The sequence below is a fragment of the Schistocerca americana genome, chromosome 5 (genome assembly GCF_021461395.2).
Source record: "Schistocerca americana isolate TAMUIC-IGC-003095 chromosome 5, iqSchAmer2.1, whole genome shotgun sequence".
Taxonomy (NCBI): domain Eukaryota; kingdom Metazoa; phylum Arthropoda; class Insecta; order Orthoptera; family Acrididae; genus Schistocerca; species Schistocerca americana.
In genome coordinates, this window is record NC_060123.1 from 57,311,419 (window position 1) to 57,333,290 (window position 21,872).

The 21,872-nt window shown below is 38.7% G+C and overlaps 1 protein-coding gene across 1 annotated transcript in view; it reads left to right on the plus strand.

Annotated features, from left to right (window-relative positions):
- LOC124615787 (28S ribosomal protein S11, mitochondrial) overlaps positions 1-20,917 on the plus strand; it is a 68,166-nt gene extending 47,249 nt beyond the window's left edge. Inside the window, exon 5 of the mRNA XM_047143905.1 lies at positions 18,715-20,917. Within this exon, the coding sequence (XP_046999861.1) occupies positions 18,715-18,822 (108 nt within the window). The 3' untranslated portion in view covers positions 18,823-20,917. The remainder of the gene's footprint in view (positions 1-18,714) is intronic.
- Positions 20,918-21,872: the final 955 nt, after the last annotated feature.

Consider the following 21,872-nt stretch of genomic DNA (forward strand, 5'->3'; position numbering starts at 1 on the left):
ATCATGCTGGTTTCTTAATCTGTGGAGTGTTCTTAGAACAGTGTTCCTTTTGCTATAGCATTCAGCATCGAACCATCTTTTTGCTGTCCTTGTTGTTTGGTTTGTATCATTGAATTTTTTAGGGTCTGTTGCTTTTACAAGGTTTCCTTCCTCTGTTAAAGTTTCTATTTGTGTTATTGTTGGTTTGTTATTTATTCGTTATCTATTTTTCTTTGTGTGATTTGGTGGGTCTTTCTTGCTGGTGGTGCGGTGACATTATTTTTATCTTCATTGGAATGTGCTTTCGTATAGGAGTGATGGAGTCTTGCCATATTGGTTGAATATTTCCTTTTATTTCTCCTCTTTTTTAATGCAAAATCAATGGTGCTTTTACCATTGTGACGTATATATGTAGGTATTTGTCTATTGTTCAGTAGAATGAAACCATCTTCTTCTAAGGTTTCAGTGACTGGTCTTGTTTTATAGCTATACGTGTCTATTCTGCAGTTGAGATCACGTGCATTAATGGTGGGTTTGCTGTCGCCATGTTTGGTGAGTGTGATTATCTCGTCAATTATTTCTACTGCATTTGTGTGCGGTTGGAAGTAGGCTGCAATTATATTTGTTTGATGCTTCTTCTAGCATACTATTTTCTTGCAGTATGATTTTTTTTGTCGGGGTTCATCCAGGATTTCAGTAGGATAGAGATTCCTCCCATGGGTCGTCCCCCTTCTCCCTTCTTTGCCATTAAGTAAAATTGTAGAAATCTTTGTTGCCACTTGTCTATTAGGAAGGTATCTGTTAGAATTGCAAAATCAGAGGTTTGCGGAATGTCTGTTAGTGTTAGATTAAGAGCACTTTTTATTCCCTCTGTATTCTGCAAGACTGCTTTTATCCCTTATTCTTCTGGTTTTCTTCTTAGTTTAGTTGAGCTCTGCTGCTCCCTTTTCCATTGATCTTCTTGGAAAACGAAATTGACATACTTTTAAGTTTTCAGACAACAATTTTAGTTCTTCTGTGATTTGTAGATCTTCAAACGGAATGCCTACTTTGAAAGCTTTTTTGTCGTCCAGTGTGCACAGTTCTTCACATTCTAGTTGTCACAGTATTCTGTTCTTGTTGAGGTATTTTACTACTGTATCAGTTGTGGTGGTTCTCTTTAAGTTACCAATATATAGCCATGCTGTTGCTTCTGCTGCTTGCATTTCTTAATCTTTTTTTGTATCCATTATGGTTTTATTATTACTCTGGTGTCTTCTCCTGTACCATCTCCTCCCTACCACAGTACTCCAAGATGGTATTATACCTTGGCAGAAGTTTTTCAATACCATCTCTGAAGAAATCTGCCGCCTATGATTGCAACCACTGGTTTATACCAGCATGCAATTTGGCATCAGTATCGAAGCATTATGTAATGAGCCATGTGTTCCTTGCTGGGAAGAGGTAGTAATGCAAAATTTCCATAATCATGAAAGAACAGTTTTCACGCAATTTGTGTTAGATTTTCGCCACCAGTTAGCCACAAGGCTTGGCCTAATCACTGTGGTCCTCATTGTGAACATACGTGTGGGCCATTTTTATAATCGGTGCCCCATTGCCTCACTTGGCTTTCACTCATTATTCCTGTCCAGTGTACATCACAAAGTTTGCGAAAAAATTTCAGCTAGTGTGCGGTTTTTTGCCAACAAAATATAACCGCAAACATGCCTCACAATTAGCAACACCAGTGCACATTTTAACGCATCACAGAAAGGAAAGTAGCGGAGAGACAGAGCACACGCTACCACCACTGGATGCTTGTTGAATGTAGGAACATTGTGGCACCAAGATGGCGGCAGAAGTCCTGCCCACCACCACAATAGACCGAAACGTCTGTTAGTTTCTGGGTAGATCTCAGACAGTATTAAAGTCTGAATAGCTTCAGGAACAAATTGTCAGATTGCTACAGCAGAAAAATATAGACTGTAGTCCCAAAATACATAGGTACACACATGAAGTGCACCCAAGTTACAGGTTTGCTTACACCTATACACTAGGACAGGTGTTTGTAGTATTACTTCTCCCAACTGTGAGACTATAGTTTGCAATGCTGTTACCTTATTTGCTCAAGTTCCATGCATTATCTTCCCGAAGCTCTTAGATGGCAGTTCCCAATATTACAGAAGAAAAGTGTGTAGTTTTTTTATGTCAGTGATGTAATTCAGCAGCTGCGAACACTGATGACTTGAGTATGTCTGAAAATTTGTCACATTATCCACTATAATTTTGAGGAACTGCATCTCACTATGTTTACTTGTACTAGATGTTTGGGATGGCGTATCCTTCTAAGCTCTCAAGGAAGTGGAGACGTGGAGTTAGTTCTAGAATTAATCATTTGTATGTCTGAATCAACAGTTCCTTTCCCCCAGCAGGTTAAAATTCTCCTACATGTAGCTTTTGTCCCCACCTGGAGAGCAGCATGAATGGTCATAAGTTGGTTTGACTCAAAAGACTGCGTCGAGGAAAAAGTGAAAACTTGAAGATAGGCGTCAACTGTCCTGCAAAATGCTTCAACAACCAGTATTAAGTTAAGAACATAGGACTATACTACAAGTATCAATATATCACCCACATAGTGGCCATGAAGACAAGTTTTGACTAATTATAATTACAGTCATTCTTCCCATACACCCATAGATCAGTTGAACGAGAGGAAAGTAATATACAGTACAGTTTGTCATGTATTTCAGAGGTTTGCAGTTTACAGCAAAAGATTTAAATAAATAATGTTTTAGTTGCAGCAGTGACCAGTTCACTTAGACGTATAACATTTACATTCAGAAATAAATTAAAAAAGAAAAGTTCAAAAAAATAGGAGGGAACATTTTAAGGTTTGTCCTATCATTAGAGATGGAGCACAAGCTCGCATTGGGGAAGGGAGATGGCTACACCCCATAAAAATAACCATTTCAGCTTTAATTATAAGATATTTATGGGAAAATACGTATAAATGAGGATATAAAATGTAGACTGGCAATGACAAGGAAAGTGTTTATGAAGAAGAGAAATTTGTTAACATCGAGTATAGATTTAAGTGTCAGGAAGTCATTTCTGAAAGTATTTGTATGGAGTGTAGCCATGTATGGAAGTGAGAAATGGACGATAAATAGTTTGGACAAGAAGAGAATAGAAGCTTTCGAGATGTGGTGCTACAGAAGAATGCTGAAGATTAGATGGGTAGATCACATAACTAATGAGGAGGTATTGAATAGAATTGGGGAGAAGAGGAGTTTGTGGCACAACTTGACTAGAAGAAGGGATCGGTTGGTAGGTCATGTTCTGAGGAATCATGGGATCACCAATTTAGTATTGGAGGGCTACATGGAGGGTAAAAATCGTAGAGGGAGACCAATAGATGAATACACTTAGCAGATTCAGAAGGATGTAAAGTTGTAGTAGGTACTGGGAGATGATGAAGCTTGCACAGGATAGAGTAGCATGGAGAGCTGCATCAAACCAGTCTCTGGACTGAATACCACAACAGCAACAGCAACGTGGGAAAAACAAAAACTAAGTCCATATGGGCCCATGGGGATTTGAACTGTCTTCCTCCCAAATACTTGTCCAGTATCTTAACCACTGAACCACCTACTAAGAAAGCTTTATAGCTTGTCACCATGTCTGTGCGAATGTGTTCTCGCTTTGCATAATAGAATGTATCTTTTGAAATAGATTAGATATTTGGTAAGGCACTAAAATATATTCATTCAGAGCAGCTGCATAATATTGATGGTCAGCACAGTCTGTATTAGAGAATTGTCATGTTATCGTGACGTAAAGAACCTGTTTTGATCTGCTGTTTTCACAGCGTATTAAATATATCATTATTGTGCTGTTGCAGGTGTTGAGAACCAAACTTTCAGGCATTTCTTACAGAAAGGTCGAGGCACTCTCTTCCACGGCAGTATTGATTGTTGATGAGTGGTAAAACAACAAATGACTGGGGAGGGGAGAGACATGAGAAGTGTAGCATAGGAGGGATGTTTTTGTAGGTGCAAAGAAATAGTGGCCGTACAGTGGCCACTTAGCACTTATATAGTGTTGCGATATTCTATCCGCACTCCTTTCCTTACATTTCCAACAATTACACTAAAGTCTCCCTCTGCTACTTACACATCCATACAGCTGGACAACTTCTTATCAAGTTAGTGTCACAGAGAGGTGAATATAATATATAACTGCCAACCTATCACGTTTCCACTTATGCTCACTGCTCAGCGATGTAGCTTTGGTATTGTTCAATCAGCTTGTGTATCCCATCCACAAAGGTTTCCAGTTGCTTAGGAAGCCACATTTGCTCTGCTTGTTAGACTTAGACATCTGATTGACCTAAACTGTCAATAACACAGCAGCTTCTAAAGCAGAAGATATGGTAATCCACAGATTCCAGATCAAAGCCTTTTTGGCAGTGAGGAAGCAGTGTAATGTTGCACTTGCTGTGAGAGGCTGGACATTATTGTAGAGTATGAACTCTCAGTTTAAATTGCAAAACTTTTTGTCATTTTTGAGACATCAAATTTCAGTTTTTCTCGCAAGATGTCACTGCAGCTTGTACTATTTACCGTTGCAGCACATGTGTCAAATTATGACAGGATCATTCCCTTCATATCCCAAAACAGCATTAGCACCTAGAAGATTACTATTTGTTGAATAACTTGCTCACGGAGGATGACAGATATTTCTAACCCAAATTTTGCCAGCTACTCTCTGGATTCCAAGGCATTGGTAACAGTTAGTAGTTCCTTACACACAAATATTGCATGAAATTTATGGTACACTACTTTATGTTGAACTAATGAATATGCTGACCTTTAATAGTTCCTCCACTCCAACTGTTGAGATTCTAAAATTGTTCCTGATTGTAGTATTATTTCTCGTACTGTCTTCATCTGTGCAGGGTTTTTTGGACATTCATTTAATCTTTTACACTTGAGTGTGTGTCCTGCATTTATGTGGTACACTACATCTTTTTCTCCTTCTTTTTCTTGTGCCTTTGTCCCCCATCTCTACAGGTTCAACATAGTTTGGCATGAACAGTTGAAGGGGTGGCCAGATACCCTTACTGTAACCCACCAAACACCCCCCCCCCCCCCCCCTCTCTCTCTCTCTCTCTCTCTCTCTCTCTCTCTCTCTCTCTCTAACACACACACACACACACACACACACACACACACACACACACACGAGGGGGGGGGGGGAGAGAAAGAGAGAGAGAGAGTTGTCACCTGGGGTGGAATATGTATACCTCTAACTATTTGTGTATAGTGTTATTAATGTGAAAGTCGGCAAGAGTTTTCTAAACGTTTGCAAATCGTGTAACTGAAGCAGGATATGGGTACAGTCCAGATTTAAAAGTAATTGCATCACCTTTTTACCCCTGTGTGCTGTTTCTTTTGTAATTCTGCAATGTTTTTCTTCTGAATTCAAGTGCTAATATTTCATTTGCAAAGAACGCTGTTTGGGATCTTTCAAATATGACAAGCATTATTGTGGTTTTAATTTCTTTAAAAATTATTTTTGATATAACTGATATAAACTCACTTGTTGTTTTCAGCTGTTAAAATAATTAATTAAGTCCAAAATTACAATTTTGTCCTTTGGAAATTTTCTAGTAGAACATAGTGAAAATTTTGTGCTTCACTGGGAAAAATTCCACGTGGGAAAATATATATAAAAAACAAAGATGCTTTGACTTACCAAACGGAAAAGCGCTGGTAGATAGGCACAATAAAAAACACACACACACACAAATTTCAAGCTTTCGCAACCCGAGGTTGCTTCATTAGGAAAGAGGGAAGGAGAAGGAGTGACGAAAGGATGTGGGTTTTAAGGGAGAGGGTAAGCAGTCATTCCAATCCCGGGAGCAGAAAGACTTACCTTGTTGTTGTTGTCGTTGTTGTTGTTGTGGTGGTGGTCTTCAGTCCTGAGACTGGTTTGATGCAGTTCTCCATGCTACTCTATCCTGTGCAAGCCTCATCATCTCCCAGTACCTACTGCAACCTACATCCTTCTGAATCCGCTTAGTGTATTCATCTCTTGGTCTCCCTCTACGATTTTTACCCTCCACGCTGCCCTCCAATACTAAACTGGTGACCCCCTTGATGCCTCAGAACATGTGCTACCAACCGATCCCTTCTTCTGGTCAAGTTGTGCCACAAATTTCTCTTCTCCCCAATCCTATTCAATACTTCCTCATTAGTTATGTGATCTACCCATCTAATCTTCAGCATTCTTCTGTAGCACCACATTTCGAAAGCTTCTATTCTAGTCTTGTCCAAACTATTTATCGTCCATGTTTCACTTCCATACGTGGCTACACTCCATACAAATACTTTCAGAAATGACTTGCTGACACTTAAATCTATACTCGATGTTAACTAATTTCTCTTCTTCAGAAACGCTTTCCTTGCCATTGCCAGTCTACATTTTATATCCTCTCTGCTTCGACCATCATCAGTTATTTTGCTCCCCAAATAGCAAAACTCCTTTACTACTTTACGTGTCTCATTTCCTAGTCTAATATTCTCAGCATCACCCGACTTAATTCGACTACATTCCATTATCCTCGTTTTGCTTTTGTTGATGTTCATCTTATATTTTCCTTTCAAGACACTGCCCATTCCATTCAACTGCTCTTCCAAGTCCTTTGCTGTCTCTGACAGAATTACAATGTCATTGGCGAACCTCAAAGTTTTTATTTCTTCTCCATGGATTTTAATACCTACTCCGAATTTTTCTTTTGTTTCCTTTACGGCTAGCTCAATATACAGATTGAATAACATCGGGGAGAGGCTACAACCCTGTCTTACTCCTTTCCCAACCACTGCTTCCCTTTCATGTCCCTCGAGTCTTGTAACTGCCATCTGGTTTCTGTACAAATTGTAAATAGCCTTTCGCTCCCTGTATTTTACCCCTGCCACCTTTAGAATTTGAAAGAGAGTATTCCAGTCAACATTGTCAAAAGCTTTCTCTAAGTCTACAAATGCTAGAAACGTAGGTTTGCCTTTCCTTAATCTTTCTTCTAAGATAAGTCGTAAGGTCAGTATTGCCTCACGTGTTCCAGTGTTTCTACGGAATCCAAACTGATCTTCCCCGAGGTCAGCTTCTATTAGTTTTTCCATTCGTCTGTAAAGAATTCGTGTTAGTATTTTGCAGCTGTGGCTTATTAAACTGATTGTTCGGTAATTTTCACATCTGTCAACACCTGCTTTCTTTGGGATTGGAGTTGTTATATTCTTCTTGAAGTCTGAGGGTATGTCGCCTGTTTCATACATCTTACTCACCAGATGGTAGAGTTTTGACAGGACTGGCTCTCCCAAGGTCGTCAGTAGTTCCAATGGAATGTTGTCTACTCCGGGGGCTAGTTCCGACACAGGTCTTTCAGTGCTCTGTCAAACTCTTCACGCAGTATCGTATCTCCCATTTCATCTTCATCTACAACCTCTCCCATTTTCATAATATTGTCCTCAAGTACATCGCCCTTGTATAGACCCTCTATATACTCATTCCACCTTTCTGCTTTCCCTTCTTTGCTTAGAACTGGGTTTCCATCTGAGCTCTTGATATTCATACAAGTGGTTCCCTTATCTCCAAAGGACTCTTTAATTTTCCTGTAGGCAGTATCTATCTTACCCCTAGTGGGATAAGCATCTACATCCTTACATTTGTCCTCTAGCCATCCCTGCTTAGCCATTTTGCATTTCCTGTCGATCTCATTTTTGAGACGTTTGTATTCCTTTTTGCCTGCTTCATTTACTGCATTTTTATATTTTCTCCTTTCATCAATTAAATTCAATATTTCTTCTGTTACCCAAGGATTTCTACTAACCCTCGTCTTTTTACCTACTTGATCCTCTGCTGCCTTCACTACTTCATCCCTCAAAGCTACCCATTCTTCTTCTACTGTATTTCTTTCCCCCATTCCTGTCAATTGTTCCCTTATGCTCTCCCTGAAACTCTGTACAACCTCTGGTTCTTTCAGCTTATCCAGGTCCCATCGCCTTAAATTCCCACCTTTTTGCAGTTTCTTCAGTTTTAATCTACAGCTCGTAACCAATAGATTGTGGTCAGAGTCCACATCTGCCCCTGGAAATGTCTTACAATTTAAAACCTGGTTCCTAAATCTCTGTCTTACCATTATATAATCTATCTGATACCTTTTAGTATCTCCACGGTTCTTCCATGTATACAACCTTCTTTCATGATTCTTAAACCAAGTGTTAGCTATGATTATGTTGTGCTCTGTACAAAATTCTACCAGGCGGCTTCCTCTTTCATTTGTTAGCCCCAATCCATATTCACCTACTACGTTTCCTTCTCTCCCTTTTCCTACTGATGAATTCCAGTCACCCATAACTATTAAATTTTCGTTTCCCTTCACTATCTGAATAATTTCTTTTATTTCATCATAAATTTCTTCAGTTTCTTCGTCATCTGCAGAGCTAGTTGGCATATAAACTTGTACTACTGTAGTAGGTGTGGGCTTCGTATCTATCTTGACCACAACAATGCGTTCGCTGTGCTGTTTGTAGTAGCTTACCCGCATTCCTACTTTCCTATTCATTATTAAACCTACTCCTGCATTACCCCTATTTGATTTTGTGTTTATAACCTTGTAGTCACCTGACCAAAAGTCTTGTTCCTCCTGCCACCGAACTTCACTTATTCCCACTATATCTAACTTTAACCTATCCATTTCCCTTTTTAAATTTTCTAACCTACCTGCCCGATTAAGGGATCTGACATTCCACGCTCCGATCCGTAGAATGCCAGTTTTCTTTCTCCTGATAATGACATCGTCTTGAGTAGTCCCCGCCCGGAGATCCGAATGGGGGACTATTTTACCTCCGGAATATTTTACCCAAGAGGACGCCATCATCATTTAATCATACAGTAAAGCTGCATGCCCTCGGGAAAAATTACGGCTGTAGTTTCCCCTTGCTTTCAGCCGTTCGCAGTACCAGCACAGCAAGGCCGTTTTGGTTATTGTTACAAGGCCAGATCAGTCAATCATCCGGACTGTTGCCCCTGCAACTACTGAAAAGGCTGCTGCCCCTCTTCAGGAACCACACATTTGTCTGGCCTCTCAACAGATACCCCTCCGTTGTGGTTGCACCTACAGTACGGCTATCTGTATCGTTGAGGCACGCAAGCCTCCCCACCAACGGCAAGGTCCATGGTTCATTGGGGGGGGGGGGGGGGGGAGAAGGACAGGTATACACTCGCACACACAGGCCTGTGGTCTGTGTGCGGATGGGTGTGTGTGTGTGTGTGTGTGTGTGTGTGTGTGTGTGTGTGTGTGTGTGTGTGTACCTGTCCTTTTTCCCCCCCATAAGGTACGTCTTTCCACTCCCGGGATTAGAATGACTCCTTACCCTCTCCCTTAAAACCCACATCCTTTCGTCCTTCCCTCTCCTGCCCTCTTTCCTGATGAAGCAACCTCGGGTTGCGAAAGCTTGAAATTTGTGTGTGTGTTTGTGTTTTTTATTGTGTCTATCTACTAGCGCTTTCCCGTTTGATATATAGTGTTCTCTCAAATATCTACACAACCTTTGCAGGCTGACCGTGTTGCAATGACTTTACATATTGTTTAATACAAGGGAGAGTAAAAAAAATATGTACACATTTCATTATACAGTGTATATAAATAAAATTGTCTCAACCTATAAGTGATTTTTCAGCACAGTCTTCTCTTCAATGCTCTTAATCCAGCAGTCCACAAGCTTATGTATTTCTACCAAGAAGGTGATTTACACTTGATCACTAAAACGTTTTTGCACTGTTTTCTGCACTTTCACATGTGAGGAAACTTAGTGACTTCACAAAGCATTCTTGAGTGCCCCAAACAAGTGAAAGTTGGAAGGATTGAACTCTGGGTGGTAAGGAGGGAGTTCAGCACCTCAGAACTCACCTTCTTGATGGTTTTAATGGTATAGTGAGCTGTGTGTGGGCAGCCATCGCAATGCAGCAGCAACACTTGGTGCAACAACAGACCTCATTGTTTGCTATGAATTGCTGCCATTAACTTGTTCCCAAACAATACACCCTGGAAATTTCGTTTGATGATGTTTGCTTATCGTTTATGCTCTCTGTGTCTCAAAAAAAAGGTTGCATAACCTTTGACATCAAAGGCAAAGTCCTGGATCTTGTTAGGCTTCAGTGATCCAGGTTGTGTCCATTCCACACACTGACACTCTAGTTTCATCACCGATGACTAACTGTGTCAAAAGTGAACCTCCACCTCTGATGAAATTAAGTCAAGCGAGTTTTGGCAGATGTCACCGTGTTTGACATTGAGTTCTTCCGTAAGCTGTCTTACCCACCACCCTGAAATGGTTTGATATGCATGACCGTGACTGATTTCCAAAGGTGACACTACCACTTCAATTGTAGCTAGCTTCTAAAATTCTCACTTGAGCTTGCCAAATGTTCTGGGACCATGGTGAAAGTTGATGGGCTGGCTGGTCCCTCTTCGTGCCCGACTTCCTTTGGGCCACTTCCAAAACACTGTTGCTCTGTCCTGTTATTGTGCTGAAAGTCATTGTAGCACATTTTATCCCTCTGACCAAAGAAATAGTTGTTGCTCATTGTTCCTCCTTGTCCAAACTAATGGAGTGGTGCATATTTTTACTGACGGACTGCAACTCAAGTTGTCGGGGATGAAATGGCATGTATATGACTACAGCATAAACAGTAGTAGACATGCATGTGGAGACGGCAGTATGAGAGTTGTGAAGGTGTTACGTGATGAAAGTGTCTCATTCTTAAATAAGGCTATGTGCTAAGGTGCAACATTTCTGCAGTGTCCCTTTGAAAATTGCCAAAGGCCAAAATTGCCATTGTAGACTTAAAATTGTTTTATTTAACAATTCAAAGGAAAGAAGTTATGTATTACTATAACATCCAGGGAAAAGTAGTTGGAAACTATTTGATCAATTTATAGACCACACTTTATAAATTTCATGGTCTGTATTATTTTTCTTAACATGTACATTACAGAAAAAATATAAACCTTAAGAAGGATGCTTAACATCAGCAATTACTGAGAAAATATTGTGTGTAATGGCGCTGAATTTACTAAGAAATAGCTAATTAAAATTAATGATGCACCAGAACACAGGGTTTTTGCCATTGAGAACAAAATTGTCGTGCTTCTTTATCATGTTTGTTTTTGTAAATACAGTATCAAAGTAGACTTCCCTGATGTTAGCAGCTTTCCTTAGATCATGGTAGAATTTGTGAAATGCTGGTGCAGTGAATTCCAAGAGAACCAGGAAGTCCAACTTTTGTTTCTTTCGGATAATTCATATGCAGCTTCATTGAAAGTAGAAGTTCGTGGTCTATTATTTCTAATGACAAGGTCTGCAATGCCACCATCAAAATACCAGCAAAATGAGTGTTCTTGGTTTGCCCAGCACATGTCTCCGAGGGCATGACTACAGCCTTTACTTCAGTTTTCAGTTCCTGTGTCATGTATTGAAATAACAAGATTCTAATCTTTTGTTCCTCTTGCTTCCAAGCCTTTGTCACAAAGAAACAGATTGTTTGGTCAGTACAGTCCTAGACGGTGATATTAATGCCATTGGTTGAAAGCCACCAAATTCTGTACAAGAACTGTTCTCTTAGATTGGTGTGTTTGAGAGATAAAGTTCTATCTGTAATGTGTATTCATTAGTTGGCAGTGCAGTGCAGTCTTGTTGCAGATAGTGTCTGTATCAGTTTTAAGATTCATAAGATTCATGATATTTTCTGTATCACTTAAAAAAACTATTTTGACAAATTTTCCTTGTCACTGAGCCTCTCTTAAAATCAATGATTTGCAGATATCAGTTTTCAGTTATTCATACTTAATGTGGTATGCAAGTGCATAAATCAATCGTTTTCATTTCGTATTCTTATCCATTTCATTTAATTTAATTCTAAAAAACCAGTCTAATAATGTACTGTTCTGTTATGGTTGTCTATCTTATAGCATTATAGATGTTTCTTCTTTCTGCATTCAGCCAGTGGTACACTCCCCTAAGTTGGCACAACAGTTTCCCTTCCTTTCCTCTTGGCCTGAATTACACAAAAGCTTTCATGAATGCCTTATTCCTCTAATTCTCCTATTCACTCCCTTCAAATCACACTTTGTTTTCCCTCTCTCATAGTAAATGTATTCTGTAAATCTGTGTTTTTACCATTCATATAAATAGTAATATCTGTATAAAAGAGTTACTACATTCTAAATTTTCTTCTTGAGGACGTTTAACTTAAAAGTTCTTCCTTCATTTGTTGGGCACCCATACACATCCTTGTGAAGCTCAGGTGAGAGAGCACCGAGCGATAGAATCACTCAAATGCCATGGTTAACAATCTCTTCAAAGTATGAATCCCATTGAAAATTTCTGAACCAACTGCCAAGAACACAGTGCTCCCAGAGATTTTCCCAGGCTTATAGATTGCTGCCCTTGAGGAGGGACAAGATGTTCCTAATGAATGCCTCAATCTCATTAAATCTGAATCGTCCAAGTCCAAAGCAGTATATTAGTTGAGTGACCATGTTTGTTTTTTCTATTCCAGTAGTACAGAGTGCATGACTGTATATCTGGCTCACAAAGGCAAGATTGCAGAGTATCTAGTATAAATGGTTCAAATGGCTCCAAGCACTATGGGACTTAACATCAGAGGTCATCAGTCCCCTAGACTTAAACCTAACCAACCTAAGGACATCACACACATCCATGCCCGAGGCAGGATTCGAACCTGCGACCGTAGCAGTCGCGCGGTTCCAGACTGAGCACCTAGAACGACTCGGCCACCGTGGCCGGCTATGTAGTATATTCCAGTGCATTATACAGCACCTGAAATTGGAACCAGTTGCAGGTTGCCTATCTAATGGCTTCCAGGGCAGCAAAAAATTGTTTTTCAGTATTTTTTGTAATTATTGACCAAATTTGAAAATTTAAAATGCTGTCTCAATCTCTCATTAAGAGGTATAGGTTAGGTTAAAAGTTTGACGCAGTAAGACAAATATTATAATTAGAAACTGTTTTGAGTCTGTGTAACTGATGGTGTGCAAATACCATGACTTGATTCGTCCAGTATTCGAGAACAAGAGCACTTAGCAACTTGCAACAAACTTGACATGCAATTTCAAACCATTATGAAATTGTTCTTGCGACACTCCACACAAGAACATGGATGAATGTTGACGGATCACTAGATTTTTGCTGTTCATTCAACAAACTTCAGCACCAGCCACGAAGTTATAATTTATTACTTCTTTACTTTCCGCAAAACAGTTTGCAGACAGTACCACATGTATCTTTGGATTTGTGAGTAAAATTATATCATTGTATGACACACAGTTTAGGAGATATGATGTAAACATTTTATTTTATTTATTTAATCATATGGTGTAAGACAAGATTAAACCTTGGAAGTCTGTGTTTTTCAACCAATTACTTAAGCTGGGTGTGAGAGTTAACAAGTCATTGGGAATTCCAGGGTATGAATGAAGTGGACAGTGTTGGACTAGATGTTCAATTGTCTGCTCTTCTTGGTTAGATTCACACATTGGTGAACTGATCTAGTCCCATTTGTACCTGAAGTAGCTACAACAACCATGTCCAGTCCTTAACCTGTTGAGGTGGCACCAGAGGTTCCTTGGTAGGTCAGAACTGTTTGGCTGCTTTGTGGGATCAAGGTGATGGGCTCCTGTTCCCAATGTTTTCATTGACCATTCATGCTTCCAGCTTTCATTTAGATCAAAACCATCCGCGATGAGTTGTCCTGCAGTAACACTTGCTGGTCTTCTTGATCGCAATCATTGTTGTGGCGGATGACAGAATTCCTGGTGTGGTGGTGGAGAAGGTGATGCAGAGATTTTCTTGGCCTCCCTCAGTAGAGCTTATTTTTGCCTTAAGTGAGGTGGTGGGATCTTACTCAATACAGGTAACCAGTGCCATGAGGTTGATTTGATGGAACCAGTAATGCAGCGCATAGTCAGGTTCTTTTAAAGAATCAGGTGGTTTACTGGTGTGTGTATAAGGTATAATTGCTCATTTGGTTGCAAAATTTTATTGACCAATACAACTTGGAAACCTTAATCATGTAAGATTAATATGTCTGGTGATATATTTGATTCTTATATAATATTAATTTGATTTTGGCTTGGTGGCTACACTCATAGATATCATATTGTAAATACGGAGATCAGGTTTTGATGCCCATTACATTCTGAGAATTTTTACCCATTCGTGTGACTTGTCTGCCCATACTTTCCAAATGTGAAACACTATAACCATAGTTGGGATTTCCTGTTAAACAGTACACTGTTACTTGCTGGGAAATCTTCCGGGTCATGTCCATGAAACTTTTGTGGAAAAGTTTCTTTGACCATGACCATACAACACAAAAGATTTAACAGCAGCTAAAAAAACCAGTCGTGAAAATGTTTGTTGTATGATCTGGTCATTAGCTGATCATAAGTATGCAGACACCCCCCAGTGATGACCACTAGATGCCACAGGAGGTGGAAAACCAGTATAAAAGGAGACATTGAGTATTAGGTAGTCAATAGAGAAACAATAGCAGCAGAATGGATCAGTCAGGAGATCTTAGAAAGTTTGAATGTGGAGCAGTCATTGGGTAACCGATCCATTATTGATACTTCAACCCTTTGAAAGCTGCCCAAGTTGATCGTTGATAATTTGATGGTTGAAGTGGAAAGGTGAAGGAACAACCACAGTTACATCAAGACTGGGAGACCTCAGGTACTGGCTGATACGATCCGTCAAACAATTAGAAAGAATAGGGTACAATGGTCAAGCTTAAAAAGAATAAGGTACAGCGGCCCAGCAGCTTTTCATAAGCCACACATTTCTGTAATCATTTCTGAGTGGTGTAGAGACACACCATGGGACAGTAGTTGAGTGGAAATGAGTGTTTGGAAGTGACAAATCATGCTAGACCTGTGGCTTTCCAGTGGAATGATTTTGGTGTGGCTAATGCCAATGGAACAGTACTTGCCAACATGTGTGGTGGCAACATTGCAGTACGAAGGAGGCGGTGTTACAGAATGTGGGTGTTTTTCATGGTTAGGGTATGGTTTCCTTATTGCACTTGAGAAAACAGTAAATGTGGGAGGGTATGAGCACATTTTACAGTATTGTATACTGCATATAGAAGGGAACATATCAGAGACTAGATTATTTGTATCAGCTTGAAAATGTGCCCTGTCATAAAGCAGCGTCTGTGAGGCAATGGTTGTTAGACAACAGAATTCCTGAAATCGAATGGCTTGCTCAGATTCCCAGTCTGAACTCCTTAGGGCCGAGTTAGAATGTCGACTTCTCCCTTGACTTCGGCATCCAATCTTCTCTGGTTTTGGCTCTTGAGGAAGAATTGGCTGCTAGTCCTTCTTTGACATTCACATTCTTCTTGGAAAATGTCCCTAGTAGAGTCCAAGCCACGATAAAGGCAAGGGGTGGACACTTCTCATATTGGTGTCCATCAAAATTGGCAGTGAAGAGAGAACAGGAATCTTTCAGTGTGTAGTTTAGTTAGATTTGCTGAAATGAAATTAATGGGTATTGCAGTGACGTGAAATGACGTTAGTGTAAACTGTTAAGGAATGCTAAGCCCATAATGCGATTGCATTCGGGAAGACGACGGTTCAATCCTGCGTCCAGCCATCCTGATTTAAGTTTTCCGTGATTTCCCTAAATCGCTCCAGGCAAATGCCAGGATGGTTCCTTTCAAAGGGCATGGCCAACTTCCTTCCCCATCCTTCCCTAATCTGATGAGACCGATGACCTCGCTGTCTGGTCTCCTCATGCAAAACACCCCCCTCCCTCCAATAATGCGATTAATTTATAAGGAATAGATGGATTGATTGCCAAAAGCAGAAAATTTTGACATTTATCCCAGTCAAAAATTTGTTTTACCTATCATAACATATTTATTGCAAGTTTCATTGGTGGCTTCAGATGCAAAATATTGCTTAGAAATGATTGCATGTAGTAGCCACAGTGACGAGGGTAGTGTCAGCTCCACACTGAAGCAAAGTTTGTATTCCACTTTTTCCAAGTGAGGTGGCAGATTTCCTAATCTGTCTGTAAAAGCACTCAGTTTATCTGCATAACTTACTTTTATCTATTTAAAGATATTGTGAAGTGAAGAATCATGTGACAGTGGTTTACAGTAGACCAATTTTTTTCAAGCTAATTGCATGAAAATTTGATATCCTTTATTTTATTTTATACATTGCAGATATTCATAAATGATAAATAAGATACGTGGGCCAGTATAACCCATGTCTGGAAATTACAGTTTTGACACATGTAACTATCTAGATACTGTATTAAATACCTAAACTTACCAGTTGTGCTGGCAGTAATAAGAATGAGTGAGGGGATTGTGAGAATTAAAAAAAAAAAAAAAAAAGTTCCAGTTGCAAGTGTAGTATAGTTTTATAGTCATTACTATTTTTAAAGGCCACTCACATAAGTACCTAATCTTAAATGCTAAGAAGAGAATAATTTACACTCTGATCTTATGGTACTGCTGTAAGAGCCATATAGTGGCTGTAACATACTGTATGTGTTCATCTTTGCAGTACTAGTTGCACCGTATATACACTAAGGTCTTTCTTCAATTATCCGGCTAATTTTAACAGATGGTGCTACTGTGCATTTTATTGTGTACTGTGTTTTTGAGTCGTCAACCCTCTGTGAGCACTGCATTTATGGACATGGCCCTGTGCACAAGGTGCTTTTTGACTTAAAATGTTTTATTTATGAAAAACCTTTATGTAATGTACTACATTTTATCTACATGACAATTTGGCGTGAGGTCTAACTCAAAATGAATACATTTCGCAACTCATGGTATGAGATATATCCCGTATAAAAGCATTATGTTATAGATTTGGAGATGATAGTAAAGTCTGCAAAACCAATTGTTTGTTCGTAAATAAAGATACATTTGTGTGATCTTGGATTTAGAAAGCTTTTACCAAGTAAAACGGATCGTTTGTAATTTCTCAGCATGAGAAAATTTAGTCATATTAAATTTATTGGGAAGATTATTGTCTACCTATCCTTACAGTGATCTCGGTGCATTGTCCTTTTTTATTTTTATTTTGTTGAATATATGTGCAGAATAGAAGCATTATGTAAAACACACACACACACACACACACACACACACACACACACACACACACACACCTTTGTAATAATGCTGCAGTTTTAGTAATGAGGAAGAGAACGAACAACCGTTTTATACTTGGAATCTTGTCAGATCAGATGTAATCAATAACTTTTGTCTCCTACTTAAATACTTGGTTATCGCTATTCATGCAAATGAGCTACCTACTCAGGTTGATACAAAAACAGTCCATACAAAAACAGTCCCTTGTGTATTTGAGAATTTATGCATGTGGAAATGTGAGTAAATAAATTTTCTTCAGTCGTGCCCTTGCTGGAGGAACCATTCCAGCATTCTCTGGAAATTATTTAAAAATTTAAAAAAAATGGATCAGGATGGCTAAACAAAGCAAACTCCAACATCTTGAGTGAGTGTTCTGTGTCTTTCAGTTAATCCTTGTTGCAAAGTGTTCTTTTGATCATACACAATTTGCCCAAAACAACTTATGTTATAAAACTCAATTTTGCACTGCTGTACTGCACACGCTTTGGACACCCTCCGATGATGACACGTCAACAACAAACGTGCTGCTGTGGCCCTTCCACTCGCTCCAGTCTGTTCAGAAAGGTGACTTCCGGTCCCATGCGTGTTTCTGTGTCGTCTCTTCATTCTGTGTGGGAAAATGAGTCAGCATCCCTCCATGATGAGGAATGTTGATCTCAGAAAATGGGAAGATAGTACTGCCATCCACATGATTTTCTTGGTAAAAGCTTTACATTGTGGTCATGTATTGTAATGTGACAGGATGTTGCAATTGGTCTCTTTTGTTATTAACCCCTACTTGAAGTCCAGTAAGTAATCTTTGATAGTATACATTGCTTATGAAGTATGTTTTGGTTGCCTTTTTGAACAGATTAATTTTAATAATCCTTTTGTCATCTTGGCCAATTTTTTATTCCCTAATAGAAAATTCTTCTTTAAAATTTTTCTCTCGTTGTCATTAGTAAATATAAGTCCAAACTGGTTAGTGTTCTGTGATTGTCTTGAACTATTTGTGAAATACTTTGTTGCGTTTTCTGTGGCTGAATGTTGGTAAAAATTGTGAAAAGTATTCATTTATTGAAACATATTGGGAAATTAAAGCTAATCATGTATATGACTTTTTCAAGTCATTGTGTATGTGAGAATACCATCTTGAGCTGTTGTTCAGATTCCACATTAAACTTTTAGGTCACCTCCACTTCATGAACTAGTCACTGGACTCGGTGAGGAAAAGCATGCCATTTCTTGGGACCATTTTTTGTATCGAAATTCGAATCTTGGACAAACCTCCGGGCTTAGTGTCTGCTTCACTTGGTCTCTAACTGTTCATAATAAAGCATAACATTCAACCTTTGCAGAATTTTAAAGGTCAGCTAGCATGTTAATTTAATCAGATATGTTTCCGTCTTCCATAGTCTGTGTTTATATCAGCAACTTTTTACAAAAACAGTATTTTTTATTCTAACTAGACTGTTAGTTTCAGCTCAAAGAAGATATTAATACATTTTCTTCTAATTTCAGGCAGCAATCAAAGGACTGCAAATGGGTGGAATGGATATCGTCTCCATAACAGACAGCACCCCAGTCTCATGGAATCCACCTCGACCACGGAAGCAAAAGAAACTGTGATTGCATGTTTGTGTCCTAGTAAAAGACTCCAGAAAATGTTTGTGTTGTGATTTACTTTCATGGTTTATCTATGCTATTTTTTTGACGGTGATAAAGGAAATTAAATGTGTAAAAGCAGAGAATACTTTGTAATAACAGAATAGTGCCTCATGACAGTTGTTGTGACATTATTTTTAAAAAAAAACCAGTCTTATCTCAGTACAAAGGGGCCCTTTTTGTACCGCTTATACGCAGTGAGAAGTGGTTTGTCATTAATTTCATGAATTAAACTCTGGCTCTTTTATTCAAGGGACCTGAAATATCTGTTTATCACGACGATTTTATTGGAATATAGCGAGAAAATGCTGTTTTCTCGTCGATCAGCAATATCTGGCTGCCCCCAGTTAATTATTCAGTTTAAACACGCGAGAAGAGGTTAGCTTTGCTATTTATCGTCACAGGAACGAAATTCAAATGTCCCGCACTTGTCAGAGGCTGCATTTTCTCGGCACGGACGATTTTAGGGAGAACTCAGTTCAAGTCTGGCACGTAACGCGCGCTTGGAACTCTGGGTACAGTTCCTGTGAAGAAGGCAACATGGCTGCCAGTGCTACATCGGGGATAGGTGTTGAATAAACCTGTGCGTATTAACTTGGCTGTCGATTCAAGCTGCTATATGTTGTTGAAGACCCATTATATTGTAATTTCAACGTTCTATATTTTTATTAAATTTCTTGGTGGAATTATACGTCGTGCTGGAGACGAGGTACAATTTTCCCCAGTGGACACGATATACTGCCTTTCAAGATGGCAGCAAATTTACTTTGACGAATTCGCACGAAGATACCAGCACGCTTGCGGTTAATTTAGTTGTTTATTTCGCGCATTAGCCTCTTCGGTGCGAATTTAGTAATGTAAATTACATTACTTTATATATTTCACCGAAACACTTGAAGAAATATTGAGATTCCACGTATTCAAGCAGAACGAAACATGCGACAGGTAAGACTCAGTTATCGGTAAACAGCATTATAATTATAGAACTACTCGAAAGTATTTGCATATTTTTATAATTTACTGTCTGTGTAGAAACCATATAACTGTTGGAAAGTGAAATAAGGTGCTTCAGCCGAACTGTCTGTCTACTTGTTTCTCAGTGGGTTTTTAAAGAACGATTTTCGTAATTATTGACAAAATTATTGGACGACGCGCAAATTAAAATGTTTCTGCGTAATCCTAGGCTATTTCTCGAGACCTGCGGTACCAAATCTTTGCAACTTATAGCCTCTTTGAAGAGTAATTCATAATGTTTTATATGGTCATGACACCCATGCTTCATTGTTTACAAACTGTAAACACAGTTAAAACGGTATTAATAAAAGGTGTTCCACCAATTACTTTAGATATTTTGGTAGCGAAGGTTTATAGTAAGTGATGGAGAGCAAAACTTTGAAAATCTGAGATGGACCCTTTTTTGCAATTTTAGCTTGAAATATGACAAACCTTGAGGTGGCCAGGTGTAGTAAACATGCCCTGTATGTACAGATTGTACCATGTATAGAAACTGCGCAATTTGAATAGAGCAAGATAGCTTTTGCATGAATGTGTGAAATCTTTTGGGCATATCTCCATTTCTTACATGAAACAATACATATTACTGTGGAATTGTACATTCAGTTATAAGAAGTTAGGAAGTGATGTAGTGTAAGACAGAGCAGGGCACAAAGACAAACTTTAGTATTAGTATCTTATATTATCATGTGTATTAAGTGAATTCCATATTACCTTGTCTGAACAGTGTATACTAAACTTTTTGTGAATTAATCACAGCACAAGTGATCAATAGAAATGAACTAAGCCGTATCAAACAGTGTTGCTGTTTGTTTTTTTTATCCAGAAGACTCCATTTTTAATTTGCCTATTAAGATCAGTGCTGAAAAGGCTTCTTGTGTTTGTGCAACTGAATCTAATCTGAAGTGTTTATTGGTCACACTTTGTTGTACTGTGTACATATGTGTGTATGGAACCAATAAATTTAAGGTTGTGTGGAGCAATCTCAATAATCAGCAGATTTACTTTTCTCTTTCTAAATAAAGTGCTTTTAATACTTTGAGAAGATTGGTTTATATATACACTGTACCTTATTTAAATAAGTGAAACTAGTAATAATCTTAGAATTGTTTTCTAATGCACTCAACCAAGAATGTCATGAAACTGGAATCAGCAGGAAACTGAAGTGCAAACTGTTTCAGGATGGGTGTTACATATATTAGTTTCACCATATCAGGTTTTTAATTTTAGCTTTTCACAATTAGTAACACAAGTGTTTGGAATCTTAAGACTGAGTTTAAGATGCAGTGTGATACATTACAATCTTGCAGGATATTATTCTGTCATTGAGTCTATTACATCCCTCCCTTGTAGCTCATTTTGTTGAGAGTATGCAGTGAGATACTGTTACATCTAAGGAAAGTAGGGTCTTACACATAACAGGTCACTAAAATAGCTGTAATGTGGAACCAAAATTTGATTACAGTTACAAGTCAATACAGTATTTTGAGTCTGCAAATACACATTCTTGAGGAGCTAGGGTCATAATTGCTTTGACTCCTTGACTTGATATTTTCAGTGGTTTTCTAGATTACTTGAGTGCTGGAATGATTTTATAACTATGAACTTTTAGGCATGCAGTCTCCAGTAATTGTGCTATATGAATATGCTTCAAAATGTAATTTTGTACTTACCAGTAACATCAGGTTCAGCACATTTAGTAACAAGAATTTTTATTCATGTACATTAAACTTTTTTCGGGTACTTTTTTATGCATAATGTGGATTTGGCTAAAGGCACCCCTTTCGAGTCAGCACGATATTCCCTAGATATTGGGTTGGGATTGAATCCACTCCCTGGAAACAAGATTTGAACAGCGTTTTTCGACACTGTCTTATATCTGAAGTTGAATATCTTTTATGGGGTGAATGAAATAGGAATACATTTTACTGTTGTTTCATACAAGAAAATGTGAAATTACATTCAGAAGAGAGCCAGTGGAATTTCTGACAGGTAGGTTG